The sequence below is a fragment of the Gigantopelta aegis genome, chromosome 11, assembly GCF_016097555.1.
Source record: "Gigantopelta aegis isolate Gae_Host chromosome 11, Gae_host_genome, whole genome shotgun sequence".
Lineage (NCBI taxonomy): Eukaryota > Metazoa > Mollusca > Gastropoda > Neomphalida > Peltospiridae > Gigantopelta > Gigantopelta aegis.
In genome coordinates, this window is record NC_054709.1 from 30,848,207 (window position 1) to 30,870,836 (window position 22,630).

General features: G+C 39.3%; 1 protein-coding gene across 1 annotated transcript in view; it reads left to right on the forward strand.

Annotated features, from left to right (window-relative positions):
- Positions 1-9,266: 9,266 nt before the first annotated feature.
- LOC121385666 (FMRFamide receptor-like) overlaps positions 9,267-22,630 on the forward strand; it is a 46,978-nt gene continuing 33,614 nt past the window's right edge. Inside the window, exon 1 of the mRNA XM_041516430.1 lies at positions 9,267-9,385. Within this exon, the coding sequence (XP_041372364.1) occupies positions 9,375-9,385 (11 nt within the window). The 5' untranslated portion in view covers positions 9,267-9,374. The remainder of the gene's footprint in view (positions 9,386-22,630) is intronic.

Below are 22,630 nucleotides of genomic sequence, written 5' to 3' on the forward strand. Positions count from 1 at the left end.
ATAAACGAATTACAAATATCTACTTCCCGTTTCACGCAGACACTTTTTATCCTATAACTTACCCATAATATTATGATCCATGTCATAAACCCATTTGATACTTACCATTGTTAATAATGTTTTGCTGTCAATGTGCCATTTGTGTACAGCCAACAAGACTTAGGCCCATTTCCACGACGCGATGTTAGCACTAATACCGCCGTAAATACCAACCATCGCCTCCTTAATTTTTGTCTACGATTGCCAGCTCGTTCGAGGCGGTTATAAGCTACTATAGTAGCTGTCAAATGGCAGCTACATGATGATTTGATAATTTTTTAAGAAGGATACTAACTTTTTGTGTAAAACATGGATCTAATATATACCAATTACCTTTAATGAAACTCGGTGTTCGATGAAAAACAGTCTAGGCCATACGACCTTCACACAAAAATACGGGAGATAACTCTCATGGCTTATCCATTTGGCAATTATCGTTTAGCAAATAAACTGAAAAAAGGTTATAGCGTTTGCTTTTGTTTAATGACACCACTAGAGCACATTGATTTGTTAATCATCAGCTATTGGATGTCAAACATATGGTAATTTTGACAGTCATAGAGAGGAAAGTCGCTACATTTTTCCATTAGCAGAAAGGGATATTTTATATGCACCATCCCACAGACAGGATAATACATACCATGGCCTTCATATACCAGTCGTGGTGCACTGGCTGGAACGAGAAGTAGCCCAATGGGCCCACTGACGGGGATCGATCCCAAACCCACCACGCATCAACCGAGCGCTTTACCACTGGGCTACGTCCCGGATGTCCGATACCAATGAATACATCTAAGATGTTCCGAAAAGTCGGTAACTAATTTATTATTGAACTAATTCGCACTTCTTCGCAAAGAAGGTTTTAATCATTAAAGGGGCACTTACGACTACCATAAGAACTTTTTGTGGAACGGCTGTAAAGTTTACGGTGCCAGTTGTAAAATTCACCTTAAAGGCATATTGTCACAGACCTCTGACATATTTAATGGTCTAACAAAGTATTACCTGAACAAAAATAATTTGATTTGTCCCTAAATGTACTTTATTTAACCATCTTCGTAACCACCATACTTCATTTATTAACGATATTTCGTAAAAATAACTGAATTATGGCAATGGTCCATAATTCAAAAACTAAAATTGCCGAGAGGGTTGACATGGATTTCACTCCATCATGGTTCAGTTAAGGTGATGCAATAGCTAGATTTGGTTTCCAATAATTAATGTAATTTTTAGTTATTATCCATTTATAGAGAAATAAGGTCCTTAAATCCGTGACAGTATGCCTTTAAGTCACTACAATTAACCTCAGCTACAATTATTTCCTGGATCAGGGCCCTGGGCGTAATGTTTTCATGAGATTTAGATCAAGTGCTTAATGTCAAAGTACATTTGTGCTAATCGCGATGACATCATATCACCGGTGATTTACTAAATATTGAACTAAAATATTATTTTAGAAGTGTTACAGGATAAATAGAATTCACTACTTGTGTTTTTTAATATGTAAAATATCAACCTCGTCTAGTTATTCGGTATTTGTCTCGGCAGAACATCGCTTGATATGTTCCATATTAAAAAAACACTCGTGACGAATCCTCTATATCTCTTCTTTCCTGTTCTCGCCCTGTAGATGCACGGTCTCACTACACAGATGCCATCTGCCATTGAAACCCATGTTAAATTGCCCAACTTCAAATGAAGATTGCCAATAGACACTAACAACATACACCATTGCGAACATACATTGCATAAGCATTTATTTTCATTTCAAATTTGAGAACATTTCCGTGTAATTTTTTGCTATATCACTATACGCTATATCTGTCTGTAGTACCGGTCCGAACCACCTGTTCAGGAACCCATTCACACCGACCGTCTCTTCAGCTGTACACCCATGTTCCCAAAAGTCCATACACAATATTACAAAATAACATGGGCAAAATCCAACCAGAAGGCTTACCATTACAAATACAAATTGTTTTAATTATTCCCCAGTTACTAGAAGTGAATATGTGAACCACAACATATGTCACAATTAAGAACTATAGTGGACCGTGATCAATGAACTCTCAACCGGAAGTCAACTGTGTAGTGAGACCAATGCTTTTGACCTTATGCAACGGAAATGACGAGTTTAATAGAGCGGTGATTAACCTGTCAGGGCTACAGTGACAGAAGTTGGTCTTTATAGACGAGTTTCTATCCGAGGATTTACGGTAATTTCAATTATCTTCTCATGAATACTTTAACCTCGAACCTGACTTCAGTGCAAAGTTAAAGTTTGTTTTGTTTAACAATACCACTAGAGCACATTGATTTATTAAGAATCGGCTATCGAATGTCAAACTTTTGGTAATTTTGACATATAGTCTTAGAGAGGAAACCCGCTACATTTTTCATTAGTAGGAAGGGATCTTTTACACGCACCATCCCATAGACAGGGTAGCATATACCACACCTTTTGATATACCAGTTGTGGTGCACTAGCTGGAAATCGAGGTTTTGCAACGGACAACAAAGGTGATCGTTCGGAAATACAGCGATGCATGCGTAAGTGATATTTTACGTATTAATATGTATTATACGTAGTATTTGCACTCCGAATCATAGCGAAGATTATATCGATGTTCCGGTAATGTGCGGTGATACACTTTGAATCATAGCATATCGATATTCCGGTAATAACGCGCGTCGCTATTCATTACGTTTTGTCTTGATGCGCGGTCGGTATGGGATCGATCCCTATTTGGGCTATTTCTCGCTCCAGCCAGTGCATCACGACTGGTACATCAAAGGTCGTTTTATGTACTATCCTGTCTATGGGATGGTGCACATAAAAAAGATCCCTTGCTGCTAATCGAAAAGAGTAGCCCATGAAGTGGCGACAGCGGGTTTCCTCTCTCAATATCTGGGTGGTCCTTAATCATATGTCCGACGCCATATAACCGTAAATAAAATATGTTGAGTGCATCGTTAAATAAAACAGTTCCTTCCTTCTTGTCGTGTCTCATTTACCACATACAGGCGCTACAGTTTATCGCTGTAAAGTAAAGTAAAGTTTGTTTTATTTAACGACGCCACTAGAGCACATTGATTTTTAATCTTATCATCGGCTATTGGACGTCAAACATATGGTCATTCTGACACTGTTTTTAGAGGAAACCCGCTGTCGCCACATAGGCTACTCTTTTTTACGACAGGCAGCAAGGGATCTTTTATTTGCGCTTCCCACAGGCAGGATAGCACAAACCATGGCCTTTGTTGAACCAGTTATGGATCACTGGTCGGTGCAAGTGGTTTGCACCTACCCATTGAGCCTTGCGGAGCACTCACTCAGGTTTTGGAGTCGGTATCTGGATTAAAAATCCCATGCCTCGACTGGGATCCGAACCAGTACCTACCAGCCCGTAGACCGATGGCCTGCCACGACGCCACCGAGGCCGGTCATTATCGCTGTAACGTCTGCTTGAAAACAGTTAGTCATTTTAACCCACTGTCATTCCGTAGCTCACAGACCTTCTAGATGTCTTTGTCAATAGCTGAGATTTAGTCGTAAATAATAAATAACCTTCTGTGAGATGTCATTTTCAAAAGGTCGACGATTGCCGACTATTTCTGTCGTCAGCAGACATTTTTATGATTTATCTTCTTATGTCAAGGACACTGATTTTAAAGGGACATTCCTGAGTTTGCTGCTTTGTAAGATGTTTCCGACTAATAAAATATTTCTACGATTAAACTTACATATTAAATATATTTTCTTGTTTAGAATATCAGGGTCTGTATATTCAATGTGTTTCTGATCGTCTTAATATTTGCAAGAAGCCCAATCTGGATTTTGTCTTCAAATAATTTCGTACGTACGAAAAAATATATTTTAAGAAATAAAATGAAATTTAACCTAGTACAAAATTAGAACGATCAAAAACACGTTTAATATACAGCCACTAATATTGTATGCAGAAAAATATATTTGATATGTAAATACAATCGTTAAAAAGTCTCTGTTAGTCGAGAACATCTTAATAATTGCAGCAAACTCAGGAATGTCCCTTTAACTCTGTGGCGAGGTGAGTTCTGGAAGGAGAGCGCTCGCGAACAGTTTTGTATCTGGGCCCAATTTCACAAAACATCGTAAGCCTAGATTTGCACGTAAACGTAAATTCTTTTTACTATTATATTTCAACAAATACAGTTTGAAGAACACACATTTAATTTTCTGTTGTCCTTAAATACTCCAGCTTCCATAATGATGTAATGTTTTGCGTGGAACTGATGCCAAACACGTGTAAACGCACGACCGGTATAACTGCTAATAGCAGACGTAAACTTGCGATGTTTAGTGAAATGAGCCCCTGGTCGATTATGGACATTTGGTTGGAATTCAGATAGGTATGTAGGTAACTAGTTTAACGTGCTCGTGTACCACAGGGGTTTCGAACACGCCCATCACGAGTCCAGTATCTGATAAGATCAGGGGCCTGACTCGGGACAGAAGGGGATTTAACAATCCAAAAAGGGGAAGAGTGTCCTTTTAGACGCGCCAGTAAATCAATATTATTAATTGAAAATTTGGAACTGCAATGTTCAGCAATAATTACGGTTGCTAATGAAAACATTAATTAAATCTCTTAAATGGTATGTGCCCCCTCCCCCCCCCCCCCCACCCCACCCCACCCCCATTTTCTTGCAGGTAGATTGGATGTGAGATGCCACACTTGTTTTTGCTGTACTTCCTGGGTGTGTTGATACACTGCTTATATCAATTTTATTATTAAACGTTAACATTATCGGCAATAGGAATTGATTTGGTCTATTAGAATCTATAGCATATATTCACTATGTTATCAGTATGTTATACTGTGTACCATTTTCTGTGATTTGAAAGCAATAATTGTTTAATTAGGTTACACTCGGGCATGGATGTTCATAATGACCTTGATCTTGGCATACATTTACTGTGCACTGCTGAGAATAGAGTTTGAAAACAAGTCTCTGTTGATGAATTGGAGATTTTGGCATATATGTTTTTATTAAAAAGATTCGAAAGCTTATTTATCTAAGGTGATGGACATGTCATATAACACTAATCTTATTTAGGATAATAAGTCTAGGCAAGATGAAATAAGCTATTACTAATCATTTATTTTTTATTTAAAAAATAACTTTAGCTGATATTAGGATAATCACTTAGATCTCCATTAACAATGTGTATTTGAATGTATTAGACTCTGGAATGACTATATTTAAAGAACCTGATTTCTGCTGCAATTTTAATTTACTTTTTAGTTTGGTGAATTATGTTTTAGGCAAATACGGATTTTGTTTTAAATTGTTTTTGTGAGTTTGGCTAAAATATTAAGATATACAGAAGTGGGTTCTGTGTAGCCATTTTGCATTATTTTCTTTATTTGTAGACAAATATAAGCTTGGTAATGATAGCTTTAAGCCTATTCATTAAACCTTGTCCATATATTCACTGAGTTTTCTAGAGTAAAGGCTATTTAAAGTATATACCAAGTACAAGAGTAATTTTGGAGCATTTGATAGTGTGTTAGTATTTTCTTCCATTATTACCACACTTGTAAAGCTATATTTTCCAATATTACTATGTAAATGATTTGTTACATTATAGAATGTAGTAATGCATCCAATATAAATATTATATTCAGTTAAAACAGAAAATAATTAAAGAAAACTTACTTTCTCACACTTTTGTTACTTTAAATGTGTGTTTTTATGACAAATAAAAAATAAAGATATAAAAACAGAATGATAACTCTAAACATGATACATGTCTGTAAACACTAATCACTGGAGATTATTAATATAATATCAACAGAAATATTGATAGCTGTCAGTGGTTGTAATAATACATATATGAAAACCAACTAGGTAGATGGGTTAGAAAATATTGCATTCAGTGACTTGACATCTCACCGTATTCCATGCCTTGGGTGTTTTCCTCACCATGATGTGTACCACATTAATTCACCATCGTTTGTGGATGCAGTGGTGTTCATATCAGATGCCACGTGTAAAAAAAAAAGTTTTCCTAGTGAAGTTCTTATTATATGCCCAGTAAAGTCTTTCAAAACACAGGGTCACTGCAATAAATGAGTTATAATGAACTGATTTATTGGAAATGAGGGACTCAAACTATTCATACACACACTACATGTATAACTGAGCATACACAATAGCCCATAGTATGTATATTCAAGAGCAGTAGTTTTATTTAGTATTTGTTTTAAATATGATACATTGCATTTGTATACCAACTTTGCATAACACTGATGCTTCATGAGGTGTACATTAAATCAGGTTACACTGTAGGAACAACACTTTCAATTATGTTGTCACATCATATCACATCATATCAGAACACAGAAAATCCTGACAGTTATAAAAACACTCATTTGGACAAATATTTACGGAGTTAAAAGCAGCCGTGACTGTGATTGGTAGTAATATGTGACATTGACTATTTGTGTAAATGCTATTATCCATTGACACAAAATAAATACACTTTTATTTGTTATACAGTTGTTATGCAGTATATACCAGAGGTTGAAACTAATGCGGGGTACCCCCAAAAATGGAACTGCAATTTTCATTTAAAAAATGACGGTTGCAAATAAAAATATTAATTAAATCTCTTAAATGAAATGTGCCCCCCCCCCCCCCCCCCCCCCATTTTTTTGCAGGTAGATTAGATGTGAGGTGCCTCATTTTTTATTGTTGTACTTCCTGGGTGTGTTGATACGCTGCTTATATCAGTTTTATATGTAATCGATAACATTATCGGGCAGTAGGAATTAATTTGGTCTATTAGAACCTGTACGGCAGCCATAATGGCCATTTTGAAAAATGGCCGCCATGGCAATCATCGAATAATTCGTCAGTGTTCCTATATCAAAAATAGTTCCTAAGGCATGTCCCAAAATGCAAAATGTCTTGTTTTATCCTCAAATACACACATTTGAATGATGATTTGAATACTGGGTGAAACATTTAAGTTGAAAAACACACATATAAATATTGAGGTCAGGTAATGTAGTATGCTCATCATAATAATAAAAAATCATATATTACTTCATGTTACCTAAGAAACAAAGATAATTTTGGCATGTATAAATTTGATACTATTGTCATATAAACTAAATCCACATATGTTTTTGAAAAAAAGAAAGAACAAAAAAGGCTATTAATATGTTTTATTACCCTATAGACAATATTCTTACAAAATATTGTCTTATCTATACCATTCTCACCACAAGCTATCCATCGATATACTACATGTCTATGTTCTGAAGAAAAAAAACACTTCTCACATTGATGTTATTACTCTATTACTCTACCAGCCTATGTCCGATAGCGTAACCACTACACCTCGGAGGTCGGTGTGTTGAGGTGTCGCTACACAAATATTTGTTTTTTCTTCCTTCCCATTTTGGTTTCTCGTAGATTTTCGTAGCACGGGCGAACTCCACGACAACTTTACTGCAGAGAGCATTTCCGTCTGGAAACGGCGAGTGGCTATCGGCAAGCTCTACTTATCTCGGGAACCAGTATTGATTGGCTGTCGGCAAGACATGCAGTGCACATGCGCGATCACTTCTGGCCTACGCTTTATAATGACACGTCATTTTAAGAGGCTTTGCAGCTAATGGCATCATCACAGAAGAATCAAGACTTCAGATACAGCAGCTGCCGTCGATTGTGTTTCACTGTACTCAAACAATGGAACATTGCTGTCAGATCATCCCTAGTAAGAGATACAATGACAAACAACGCCAGTCAATGCAACACGAGTTGATGGGAGTATTGTGTGCCAAAAACTAAATAGTAAGAACTTCAGCACAAAGGTAATTAATGAACGACCTAACACATCAAATTGTCAAAGGAACTTGTACACACACGCATATATATATGGAATTACATGGAACGAAGCACATCAATTAACGACAACATGCTGATAATGTGAGTTTAATGGCCTTTGAATAACTTAAACATCAGTAGTGGAATTGAAATACCGATGTCTTCAAACTGTTGATAATGTGAAATTAATGGCATATGAAGAACTTGGACATCAGTAGTGGAATTGAAATGTTGTTGTCTTCAAACTTTTGATAATGTGAGATAAATGGTCTTCGTTTCCTCATATAGAGTCATATTGCATATAGTTCGTTCTGAAGGAATTTTAATTCATTGACACAAAAGTATTGAACAATAGGAAAACTTAATACACTGGCGAAGACAATTCAGTAATTATATTTTCATTGCTTTTCAATAATTTATCAAAGTGTTAACTTTTAGTCGCGAAATTATTTTGATACCAACAGGGATTTATTGATGATATGACGTTTTCTTTTGTGTTGATTCTTTGAAATAAGTTTATATTGATAATGTGAACTATTTTTGATGGTAGTTTAAAATATTCATATTGGAAATTTGAAGTATGTCCTGTTGATAATTTGTCCTGATTTACGTTGGGAATTTGAAGGTTTTTTTTTTGTAATTTGAAGTTGTTGTTTTGTTATTTGAAGTATTTTTGGTTGGTAACTTGAAGTGTATTACAGTTGCCATTTCAAGTGTCTTATAATTGTAATTTTAAATATTTTATGTTGGACATTTTATATATTTTGTGCTGCTAATTTTAAATATTCGTTAATTAAATTATGACTCTTGTTATGTTAGCAATTGACGTGATTCATATTAGTAATTTTAAGTGCTCTATGTTGGTGATCTCGAATATCTTATGATGCTAATTTGAAGTGTCTTATGATGACAATTTGATGTGAACCGTTTTGATAATGTGAAGTGTTTTTAATGTTGATAATTTGAAGTGTCTTATGATGACAATTTGAAGTGACTCGTTTTTGATAATGTGAAGTGTGCTTCTGTTAACAATTTGAAGTGTCTTGTGATAACAATTTGATGTGACTCGTTTTTTTATGTTTTTATGTTGATAATTTGAAGTGTCTGGTCAAGACAATTTGTGGTGACTCGTTTTGATAATGTGAAGTATGTTTATGCAGATAATTTGAAGTGTCTTATTTCGGTAATTTGAAGTGCATTATGTCGGTGATTTGCAGTATACATAACCTGGACTACTAGTATCTCATTCTGGACATGTGACGAACTATCAAACGCTAACAGTTTTGCAAGTAACACAGCATACAGATTTTCTCGCGGGCTGGTTGTAGATGTACTGTAAAAAGAACCTGTAAGTGAAATTCATGTCCGATGTGACTTGGACTTGGACACTGGTATTGCTCAAGATGGCGGCGATATGAAAACATCAAACTGTCAACACTACAGACATCTTTATGACATACAAGTAAGTATTTCTCTCAGTTATTCTTATTCATTGGTTTTGCCTCACAAGTGGCATTTCATTTATAAATACTTCAGTTTCAAGAACGATGTCCTGGGCACACACCTCAGCTGTCTGGACTGTTTGTCCAGGACAGTTGGCTAGTCGTTAGTGATCAGTGAGAGAGAAGTCGGTGTAGTGGTCGTACACCTACCCATTGAGTCGTTAAGCTCGCTTTGGGAGGGAGCCGGTACCGGGATGCGAACCCAGTACGTACCAGCCTTCAGTCCGATGGCTTAGCCACTACACGATCGAGACTGGGGCCGCATTTAGCTCAGTAGGTTGAGCGCTCACCTGAGGTGCTTGCGTCGATGGATTTATTCACTGATTGTTTTTTTTTATTTTTTATCTCCTTCCATCCAATGCACCACAACCGATCAAAAACCGTGGTATGTGCTTTCCTGTCTTTGTGAAAGTGCATATAAAAGACCCCTTGCTGCTAATGAAAAACTGTAACGGGTTTCCTCTGATGACTACGAGTCAGAATTACCAAATGTTTGACATCCAGTAGCTATGATTAATCAAAGTGCTCTAGTGGTGTCGTTAAACAAAACAAACGTTTAACAAACGGCCTGTCGCTCTGCAGTTAGTGTATTTGCATGAGGTGCAGCTGGTCCTCTACAAGAAACAATGTAATTTCTTAACCGGTCATGGTATGTGCTATCCTGTCTGTGGGGGAAGTGTTGATAATCGGTAGTAAGAGTACACGTATGGTCAAATCATGTTTCTTTCTTTCTTTCTTTTTTTCTTTCTTTCTTTCTTCCTTTCTTTAAAAAGTTAAAAGATTTAGCACATAAATATCGCGGGTTTCCTCTATATGTCAAAATTATCAAGTGCTTGACACCCAACAGCCGATGGTTAAATTTTTTTTAATGTGCTCTAGTGGTGTCGTTAAAAAACACAAACCTTGTTTAACACATATATATCGCGGGTTTCCTGTCTAAGAGTATATGTCTAAATTACCAAATGTTTGATAAATTGTTAATAAATCTATGAGCTGAAGTGGCGTCGTAAGAGTATCGCGGGTTTCCTCTCTAAGAGTATCGCGGGTTTCCTCTCTAAGAGTATCGCGGGTTTCCTCTCTAAGAGTATCGCGGGTTTCCTCTCTAAGAGTATATGTCTAAATTACCAAATGTTTGATAAATTGTTAATAAATCTATGAGCTGAAGTGGCGTCGTAAGAGTTTCGCGGGTTTCCTCTCTAAGAGTATCGCGGGTTTCCTCTCTAAGAGTATCGCGGGTTTCCTCTCTAAGAGTATCGCGGGTTTCCTCTCTAAGAGTATATGTCTAAATTACCAAATGTTTGATAAATTGTTAATAAATCTATGAGCTGAAGTGGCGTCGTAAGAGTTTCGCGGGTTTCCTCTCTAAGAGTATCGCGGGTTTCCTCTCTAAGAGTATCGCGGGTTTCCTCTCTAAGAGTATCGCAGGTTTCCTCTCTAAGAGTATATGTCTAAATTACCAAATGTTTGATAAATTGTTAATAAATCTATGAGCTGAAGTGGCGTCGTAAGAGTATCGCGGGTTTCCTCTCTAAGAGTATCGCGGGTTTCCTCTCTAAGAGTATCGCGGGTTTCCTCTCTAAGAGTATCGCGGGTTTCCTCTCTAAGAGTATATGTCTAAATTACCAAATGTTTGATAAATTGTTAATAAATCTATGAGCTGAAGTGGCGTCGTAAGAGTATCGCGGGTTTCCTCTCTAAGAGTATCGCGGGTTTCCTCTCTAAGAGTATCGCGGGTTTCCTCTCTAAGAGTATCGCGGGTTTCCTCTCTAAGAGTATATGTCTAAATTACCAAATGTTTGATAAATTGTTAATAAATCTATGAGCTGAAGTGGCGTCGTAAGAGTATCGCGGGTTTCCTCTCTAAGAGTATCGCGGGTTTCCTCTCTAAGAGTATCGCGGGTTTCCTCTCTAAGAGTATCGCGGGTTTCCTCTCTAAGAGTATCGCGGGTTTCCTCTCTAAGAGTATATGTCTAAATTACCAAATGTTTGATAAATTGTTAATAAATCTATGAGCTGAAGTGGCGTCGTAAGAGTTTCGCGGGTTTCCTCTCTAAGAGTATCGCGGGTTTCCTCTCTAAGAGTATCGCGGGTTTCCTCTCTAAGAGTATCGCGGGTTTCCTCTCTAAGAGTATATGTCTAAATTACCAAATGTTTGATAAATTGTTAATAAATCTATGAGCTGAAGTGGCGTCGTAAGAGTTTCGCGGGTTTCCTCTCTAAGAGTATCGCGGGTTTCCTCTCTAAGAGTATCGCGGGTTTCCTCTCTAAGAGTATCGCGGGTTTCCTCTCTAAGAGTATATGTCTAAATTACCAAATGTTTGATAAATTGTTAATAAATCTATGAGCTGAAGTGGCGTCGTAAGAGTATCGCGGGTTTCCTCTCTAAGAGTATCGCGGGTTTCCTCTCTAAGAGTATCGCGGGTTTCCTCTCTAAGAGTATCGCGGGTTTCCTCTCTAAGAGTATATGTCTAAATTACCAAATGTTTGATAAATTGTTAATAAATCTATGAGCTGAAGTAAGAGTATCGCGGGTTTCCTCTCTAAGAGTATCGCGGGTTTCCTCTCTAAGATTATATGTCTAAATTACCAAATGTTTGATAAATTGTTAATAAATCTATGAGCTGAAGTGGCGTCGTGAGAGTATCGCGGGTTTCCTCTCTAAGAGTATCGCGGGTTTCCTCTCTAAGAGTATATGTCTAAATTACCAAATGTTTGACAAATTGTTAATAAATCTATGAGCTGAAGTGGCGTCGTAAGAGTATCGCGGGTTTCCTCTCTAAGATTATGGACCGAATTTACAGAGCCTGTTTTAGCCTGTTGTATGTCTTAATTACCAAATGTTTCACACCCAACAGCCTATCAATCAATGTGCTCTAGTGATGTCGTTAAACAACACAAACTTTAACTTTTTTAAACACTAAATACTAAGGGCCAGGGGCGGTATTTAGCTCAGTCGGTTGAGGTGCTTGCGTCGCAGGATCGAACCTCCTCGGTGGATCCATTCAACCGATTGGGGGTTTTCTCGTTCCAACCAGTGCACCACAACTGGCCAAAAGCCGTGGTATGTGCTGTGATATCCCTTCCTGCATTAAGACAATGTAGCGGGTTTCCTCTTATGATTAGGTGTCAGAATTACAAAAATGTTTTATACCCAACGGCCGATGGTAAAAAAATCAATGTGCTCTAGTGGTGTCGTTAAACAACACAAACTTGTTTACCACATAAATATCTCGGGTTTCCTCTCTAAGACTATATGTCTAATTTACCAAATGTTAGAAATGTATGTGTCAGAATTACCAAATGTTTGACATCCAACAGTTAAAAAACAAATCTAGCGCTCTAGTGGTTTCGTTAAAGAACACAACTCTTTCTTTTTTTTAACACTAAATAAAGCAAAATTAATATTGACTGCAACAAAAGACTCCATCTCGAGTATCATGACGTTGACGACGTTGACAGTGGCTGATGACCGCACAGCACTGACGATATCCAGTGTCATATTACATCGCTGTGTTTCATACAGAAATAATTATCCTGCCGGTGAATTGAAAAGTCGTCTCAAAGAATATGTGTTACTTCATTATTATTTGTGTTTTGCACCAGTACATTAGTTTTATGTTCAAGTCACAAATCTCCGTTTCAGTCCGTGAAACTGGACAACTGTAAGACGTCATTCTGGATAAAGTTACTGTACATATGTATACTGAAATAGGAGTCAGTGGTGTTAAAATGGGAGAAATAGACTTAAAATACGTCGCATTGTTTAAAAACTATGGTCTGTCACTTTAACAGTGAGACATACGCCGTAGCGTTTAAAAAATAGGGTCTGTCACTTTAATAGTGAGACATACGTCGTAGTGTTTAAAAACTAGCGTCTGTCACTTTAATAGTGAGACATACGCCACAGTGTTTAAAAACTAGGGTCCGTCACTTTAATAGTGAAACATACGTCGTAGTGTTTAAAAACTAGGGTCTGTCACTTTAACAGTGAGACATACGCCGTAGTGTTTAAAAACTAGGGTCCGTCACTTTAATAGTGAAACATACGTCGTAGTGTTTAAAAACTAGGGTCTGTCACTTTAACAGTGAGACATACGCCGCAGTGTTTAAAAACTAGGGTCCGTCACTTTAATAGTGAAACATACGTCGTGGCGTTTAAAAACTAGCGTCTGTCACTTTAATAGTGAAACATACGTCGTAGTGTTTAAAAACTAGGGTCTGTCACTTTAATAGTGAAACATACGTCGTAGTGTTTAAAAACTAGGGTCTGTCACTTTAACAGTGAGACATACGCCGTAGTGTTTAAAAACTAGGGTCCGTCACTTTAATAGTGAAACATACGTCGTAGTGTTTAAAAACTAGGGTCTGTCACTTTAACAGTGAGACATACGCCGCAGTGTTTAAAAACTAGGGTCCGTCACTTTAATAGTGAAACATACGTCGTGGCGTTTAAAAACTAGCGTCTGTCACTTTAATAGTGAAACATACGTCGTAGTGTTTAAAAACTAGGGTCTGTCACTTTAATAGTGAAACATACGTCGTGGCGTTTAAAAACTAGGGTCTGTCACTTTAATAGTGAAACATACGTCGTGGCGTTTAAAAACTAGGGTCTGTCACTTTAATAGTGAAACATACGTCGTAGTGTTTAAAAACTAGGGTCTGTCACTTTAATAGTGAAACATACGTCGTAGTGTTTAAAAATTAGGGTCTGTCACTTTAACAGTGAGACATACGCCGTAGTGTTTAAAAACTAGGGTCCGTCACTTTAATAGTGAAACATACGTCGTGGCGTTTAAAAACTAGGGTCTGTCACTTTAATAGTGAAACATACGTCGTAGTGTTTAAAAACTAGGGTCTGTCACTTTAATAGTGAAACATACGTCGTGGCGTTTAAAAACTAGGGTCCGTCACTTTAATAGTGAAACATACGTCGTGGCGTTTAAAAACTAGGGTCCGTCACTTTAATAGTGAAACATACGTCGTAGTGTTTAAAAACTAGGGTCCGTCACTTTAATAGTGAGACATACGTCGTGGCGTTTAAAAACTAGGGTCTGTCACTTTAATAGTGAAACATACGTCGTAGTGTTTAAAAACTAGGGTCTGTCACTTTAATAGTGAAACATACGTCGTAGTGTTTAAAAACTAGGGTCTGTCACTTTAACAGTGAGACATACGCCGTAGTGTTTCAAAGGCCATGGTATGTGCTATCCTGTCTGTGGGGAAAAGTGTTAATAATCAGTAGTAAGTGTACCCATATGGTCAAATTATGTTTCTTTCTTTTCTTCTTTAAAAAAGTTAAGGTTTGTTTTGTTTAACGACACCACTAGAGCACATTGATTTATTAATCGTAGGTTATTGGATGTCGAACATTTGGTAATGTGAAGCTGGCGATGGGAAAAGGTGTGGGGGTGTGGGGGTGGGGGTGTTGGTATATGCTTATAAATGTCAAACAGCGAATCCGAGGAATGATCATGAACATAGTCCAGCTTTGACATCAATATTGAGGCGAGACGTAGCTCAGTGGTAGAGCACTAGTCTTATGCGCGATCGATATAGGATCGATTCCCGTCGGTGGGCCCACTGTGCTATTTTTCGTTCCAGCCAGTGTTCCAAAACTGTTGTAACAAAGGCTGGACATATGGTTAAGGACCACACAGATACTGGGAGAGGAAACCCGCTGTCGCCACTTCATGGAATACTCTTATCGATTAGCAGCAAGGGATCTTTTATATGCACAGTCCCACAGCCAGGATAGTACATACCACGGCCTTTGTTACACCAGTTGTGGAGCACTGGCTGGAACGAGAAATAACCCAATGGGCCCACCGACGGGTATCGATCCTAGCGTTAAACAAAACAATCTTTACCTGACAAACAGAACCAAGCGAACGTGTACCTTGACCCTTAAAGGGACATTACCGAGTTTGCTGCATTGTAAGATGTTTCAGACTAATAAAATATTTCTACGATTAAACTTACATATTAAATATATTTTCTTCTTTAGAATATCAGTGTCTGTATATTCAATGTGTTTCTGGTCGTCTTAAGAAATCCAAACTGGATTTTGTCTTCAAATAATTTCGTACGTACGAAACAAAAGAATTTTAGGAAATAAAATGACATTTAACCTAGTACAAATATTAAAACGATCAGAAACACGTTTAATATACAGCCACTAATATTTTATGCAGAAAAATATATTCGATATATAATTACAGTCGTAAAAAGTCTCTGTTAGTCAATAACATCTTAAAAATTGAAGCAAACTCAGGAATGTCCCTTTAACGCGAAAGAGCACGGCCGCTAGTTTGACCTGTTAAAGACACATGTTCCGATATTAATGCAATGCATGGTGGAGACTAAACGCATGTCGGAAAACGCACCTGGTGTGGCTTCGTAATGATGTATGTCTTGTTTATCGCGAGAGAAACCTCAGCACACTCCTAATCAACCCCGGGAAACCGTAGAAAGGCACGGCAAACCGGAGTACATTACACACGGTGAGTATCGTAGGAAATACACGGTAATCCGCTTACACGTAGAACAGGAAGAATAGTACAATACTATTTGAGTGGCCATTAAGGCTTAATGAATTTGTTTACTATCACTAACACAAAAATCATGCTTAGTTGATGTAAATGTAATATTCCTGTTCTAGCTGCTATAGTGGGGGTCATCACTGAATTATATGTCTTGATTAGCTGGTGGTAGTTAAAATCATAAGCGTACGAGACGGGAGGCGGGGGCGAGGGGTGGGTGGGTAACTAGTGCTGGAGCAAATCCTTAAATTCGGGCAAAAACGATAGAGATTTTCGAGCAAAATTAGCTGGTCTGAATTTTTATTTCCATCATTCTACCCACAATTATATTAGTTGTAATCCATGTAAATACGCCCTGCACTCGACCTTAGCGGTAGCCCGAAGTGTTTTGGCTACCGATTTCTCACTCGGACTACCCCAGTTGTCTAACCCCAGTGCGGAGCGGATAATTTTGTCATACCTCATATACCACGAAAGTTTCGAGCATGTCTGTCCCGGGTCCTGTCTCTGGATAGCCAGGGGTTTGACTCCGGACAGATCGAACGCCGGTAGTCCGCCGGGCTACCAAATGTTTTGGCGTGTCCAGTCACGCCACAATCAACAGGACGTTTAATTCATCGGTGTCTTAGACCGGCCTCGGTGACGTCGTGGTTAGGTCATCGGTCTACAGGCTGGTAGGTACTGGTTTCGGATCCCAGTCGAGGAATGGGAATTTTAATCCAGATACCGACTCCAAACCCTGAGTGAGTGCTCCGCGAGGCTCAATGGGTAGGTGTAAACCACTTGCACCGACCAGTGATCCATAACTGGTTCAACAAAGGCCATGGTTTGTGCTATCCTGCCTTTGGGAAGCGCAAATAAAAGATCCCTTGCTGCTTGTCGTAAAAGAGTAGCCTATATGGTGACAGCGGGTGTTCTCTAAAAACAGTGTCAGAATGACCATATGTTTGACGTCCAATAGCCGATGATAAGATAAAAAATCAATGTGCTTTAGTGGCGTCGTTAAATAAAACAAACTTTACTTTTTTCATCGGTCTGAAAATCCACCTTTCGTGTGTGCGTTCTCTGCTGCCACGAGGTGCCGTAACTGTTAATTGCTCCCCTCCTCTGACGCACAGGACATGGTGGCAATTGTGTAATATGATTTAGTGAAATGAAGGAGTATATTTGCCAGTGGTAAGATTTTTTTAACATAGCAGACTAATACAAATAATTTGATGTTATTCAGTGGCGAGATATACAGGGTTTATTACGGGCCATGGAATTTTTATTTGGGTCATGAGTTATCTATCCGTACTCATTTATGACAATCACCAACACGGCCCGTTGTTTGACGCCTACTTATCACTAATGCCTTGTATGATCAAGACTATTTGCCGCCAGCTGAAGTCTAAACAAAACCATAACTCAATCGCGGTTTATTTCCTTCAAGGCTACCTATGCAAATTGTCAGATTATTGTTTACAAAATTAATACATTTGTATCTAGTATTATGTTAACGAATGTATACATTGATGAATGTTTTCAATGTTAAAAATATTCATCTTTCTTACAAATTATTTTCTATTAAATCTCACTTATCGTTTACTACTGTTTTGCGTGATGACCTCGCTAAGAAATGACATAATCATCTTGTCACGTGATAACACAAACACACATGGCGATCTCCTGTCTGGGATAATAACTGGTTTACAGCATTTACAAGTTTACGGCGTTTACAAGCATTTACACAGATACTGAGAGAGAAAACCCGCTGTCGCCACTTCATGGGCTACTCTTTTCGATTAGCAGTAAGGGATCTTTTATATTCACCATCCAGACAGGATAGCACATACATGTACCATGGCCTTTGATATACCAGTCGTGGTGCACTGGCTGGAACGGGAAATAACCCAATGGACCCACCGACGGGAATCGACCCTAGACTGACCGCACATCAGGCGTGCGCTTTACCACTGGGCTACGTCCCCCCCCCCCCCCCCCCCCAGTTAAATGAAACTCGACCAGTGGCCAAATATAAACTGTTGTGGGAAACAAGAACTTGCACCCAGGACAGGCGTGCGCCACAACATCATGCTCGGAATGTGCACGTTAAACCCGATGATCTGGCCTATGATAAGAGGTGTGACTTTGGTAGCAATATCCCATGCCCCTAAATCCCCCTCACCCCCCACCCCCACCCCCACCTCCTCCGGCTACACCGGTGGTTGTAGAGCTTCTTACTGCTGGTGGTTGCTAATGGCGTATCTAGGGCAGTATTACAAGTATACTATATTAGTGTCAGTGGCAACGTAACACCGTGGACCCGCTACCGTTGGGGTCTTACGCTGTATTCTGACCAACCGCGAACGACGCGAGCGATGCGAGCGATGCGAGCGATTATTTTAGAAATCATTTATTTGAATCACCGTATCCTAACCGCACACACACGGCGCGACGGATAAATGTGTCGCCTCGCACGCGTCCAGTAAGGATACGGCAATTGAAATCACTGCTTTCTAAAATAATCGCTCGCGTCGCTCGCGGCCTGTGAGAATACAGCTTTAGTGTACACAATATTTGATAGCAGATTACAATAATTGTTGTACAGTTGATTCCGGACTGGTCTGAGGTGAAACTACTTATACCAGAAGCATTGCTTATTGGACCTTTATAACTAGATAGATAGTCGTTTGTCTTTCCCATCTTGGACTGTGTTTAGTGATTGTTGCAGGAATATTTCCCTTGATACTATTCTATATTGGCAACCATGAGAGTGCGGGAGAGGACAGAGGATTTAAAGAAAACATTGATTGTTTTCCAGATTGTGCCAGTCAGTACTGTGGAAATTACCGCCACCATGTTTATCTAAACAATAACTGGGTGTCTGGAAAGATGAAGAGCAACATTGTCAGCATTTTATCATTATTTTATCATTATTTTATCCTTTTATCTAGGCTAGATCCAACATTACTTCTCAAAGGAGAGCCATTGAAAGTAACCCAGTGACTATGTCCGATGACACGACTGGTATATCAACGGCCGTGGTATGTACTACCCCGTCTGTGGGATGGTGCATATAAAAGATCCCTTGCTGCTAATCGAAAAGAGTAGCACATGAAGTGGCGACAGCGGGTTTCCTCTCTTTATATCCGTGTGGTCCTTAACCATAATATGTTTGACTTCAGTCACCCTTCGAACAATACAATCGTTTTAGTTTAATCATAGCACGCATATTATTACTGTTTAATACAGGTTACAATCATTACAGTTTGTTTTGTTCAACGACACCACTAGAACACATTGATCTATTTATCATCGGCTATTGGATATCAGAAAACAGACTACAGATGAAAGCAAATTATATCCGCCCTTATTCCACCCAGTATTTGGTTATAAACAGAATGGGCTGGTTATTGAATTCACCTGGGGGGGGGGGGGGGGGGGGGGGGGTCGTCCTAGTAGAACACACATGGAATGAATTAGGAAGAAGCAGAGCAGGATTTAGATCTTGGGTGTCCCGGGGCAGGGGCCGGGGACACTTCAGGTTCGGGTGCCCCTCGACATAGAAATTAAATTACATGTCAAATAAAAAGATTAACTAATTTTATAATTATTACATTTTGTTTATAAAGGAAGTCCTTAGTCCTGGGAGGGGGGGGGGGGGGGGGCTCTGGCAGAGGGGCCCGGGGTAACTGCCCCCTTTGCCCCGTATAAATATGGCACAGTCTCGTAGATCTAGAACAATTTAAAACGAAAGTGTGGCAAGTCATTCCCAAAGACATTTTGCAATCTAGGATCTAGGATCGATTCCCATCGGTGGACCCATTGGACTATTTCTCGATCCAGCCAGTGCACCACGACTGGTATATCAAAGGCCGTGGTATGTGCTATCCTGTCTGTGGGATGGTGAATATAAAAGATCCCTTGCTGCTAATCGAAAAGAGTTGCCCATGAAGTGGCGACAGCGGGTTTCCTCTCTCAATATTTGTGTGGTTCTTAACCATATGTCCGACGCCATATAACCGTAAATAAAATGTGTTGAGTGCGTCGTTAAATAAAACATTTTCTTCCTTCCTTATACAAATGTGTTGCAGGTTTCTAATTTATCCAAACTTAGTGTCCATTTTTACGGGATGAAACTAGAGTCTGCGCCTTTAACACTAATAGACAATGGATATCTTCCTAATTCACCATAGATCACATGTCTTTAACACTAATAGACAATGGATATCTTCCTAATTCACCATAGATCACATGTCTTTAACTCTAATAGACAATGGATATCTTCCTAATTCACCATAGATCACATGTCTTTAACACTAATAGACAATGGATATCTTCCTAATTCACCATAGATCACATATCTTTGTAAAAATACAAAAATAGTCACGAGAATAACCTGTTATGAGAAGACAAACATTACGCTTTTATCGCTGGCTATTGTCTTTTCCGCTAGAATCTATGAAATATTCACGCAATGTCAATGTTAGTTCATGACAGTGTGTGTCGATATGCTCTCTATAAACAGGAGATTCGTTTCAGTGTTTTATCATCCACGGTAAGGTCACAATGACTTGCGAAGTACAAGTGGGAAGGAAAGAATTTTTTTATTTAACGACGCACTCAACATATTTTTATTACGCATATATGGCTCTCGAAAATATGGTTAAGGATCACACGTATAATGCTTCCAATGCTAAGGTACTTAATACTTAATTAGTATCTGTGATACTAGTAGATATTCCTCAAGTCCTTCACCATTCATCTGCAACTGTGTCCAATGGCAGTGGTCACTGTTTTTACAAGGCGCCACCGATGTCGTTTTGAAGGTAAAGTCAGGGCGAAGTCAAGTTAATCAAGGCGAGGTTTTGGCTCACATCGCCCGCTGGCGTGAGGCCTGCACCGGGTTGAGATAATGCCCCCCCCCCCCCCCCTTCCCCAATCACACTACTTTAAAAAAAAAACCTGCATTAAAATTGATAAAATCATAAATACATACATACATATATGGATGCCTCAATAGCTCAGAGCGCATCGTGGTTCGTCTACAAATTTGCGGGCGATTCGGTGCCACAGGTTCCGAGTCCCACAATGGCATGAGACAATTTGTGAGGCTAGAAAGGATTTAATTATCTCCTGCGCCAGTGCGTTAATATCTATGTATGTAACAGTCAACCTCGACATTCATACAATATATAGATATCAATACCTCAATACATACATACATACATACATACATACATAGAGTGGGTCCCCCCTAATATCCCCCGATATTAAATCCCATTCTCGTATACCGGCCTCGGTTGCGTCGTGGTTAAGCCATCGGACATGAGGCCGGTAGGTACTGGGTTCGCAGCCTGGTACCGGCTCCTACCCAGAGCGAGACCACTGTACCGACTTCTCTCTCACTTCTCTAACAACTATGTGTGTGTGTGTGTGTGTGTGTGTGTGTGTCCAGTACAGCGTGCTTGAACCTTAATTGGATATAAATACTCTTGTTTTGGGTTGACGTGTTCACATTCCTGTCCAGGACGGAGGAGCCGGCATTAAATCGACATCATTCTCTATGCCCATGACAGGCGTGTGTTATGACCTGATCTGGCCTGACCTGTTTGCGGATAATTTCACAGGAGGGACCGAAATACATAATCACCGCCTCGTTTTTATGCATATTATTGCTCACCGATATATTAAATTCCGGAGATCGTATAATATCGTATAATTTCGTATGTATCGCGGGGTCAATCTTGAGTCGTACACCCACAGGCGGTTTTCCTAGTCGGAAACACGAGCGTAAATTCCGTAAATTCACGAACCCAGTTCGGCCGGAAGGCATGGGCGAATATTTTGGCGCGAATCGGCACTGTTCGTCCCCGTGTTCGGTAAATAAGTGGATATGGAATGCTAGGATTGTATGGTTTCATTGCGAGAGGTTTGGTCAGTGTCCATCCTCGTTAGCGCTGGACACAGAGCTAAGTTTCCCTATTATACAAAAGTAATTATTGTCCGCGGGCGACGTGCAAATGGATAAGCGTTCATCAAGTCGCGTTTTATTACACGCATGTGACTTGTACCGCGTGATATCTACTGCTAGGCTCAGACTACCAACTGTCAGGACACGGTTGGCCAACTCGCCGATCTCACGGCCTCTACGACTGTACAGTCGATAGTCTGAGCGCTCTTACAACTCGATTCTCGTCGTATACAACTCATATGATCGATTGGTACACGCATCCGACTTGTCTCGTATGATATCTAATGATAGTGTCAGACAACCAACTGTCACGACAAAGTTGGCCAACTCGCTGATCTCACGGCCTCTACGACTGTACAGTTGATAGTCTGAACGCTCTTACAACTCGATTCTCCTATGATCGATTGGTACGCGCACATCTGACTTGTCCCGTATGATGTCTATTGCTAGGCTTAGACAACCAACGGTCACGACAAAGTTGTCCAACTCGCCTATCTCACGGCCTCTACGACTGTCCAGTCGCTAGTCTAAGCGCTCTTACAACTCGATTCTCATCGTAAACAACTCCTATGATCGATTGGTATACGCATCTGACTTGTCCCGTATGACTTAGACAACCAACTCTCACGACAAAGTTGACCAACTCGCCAATCTCACGGCCTCTACGACTGTCCAGTCGCTAGTCTGGGCACTCTTACAGCTCGATTCTA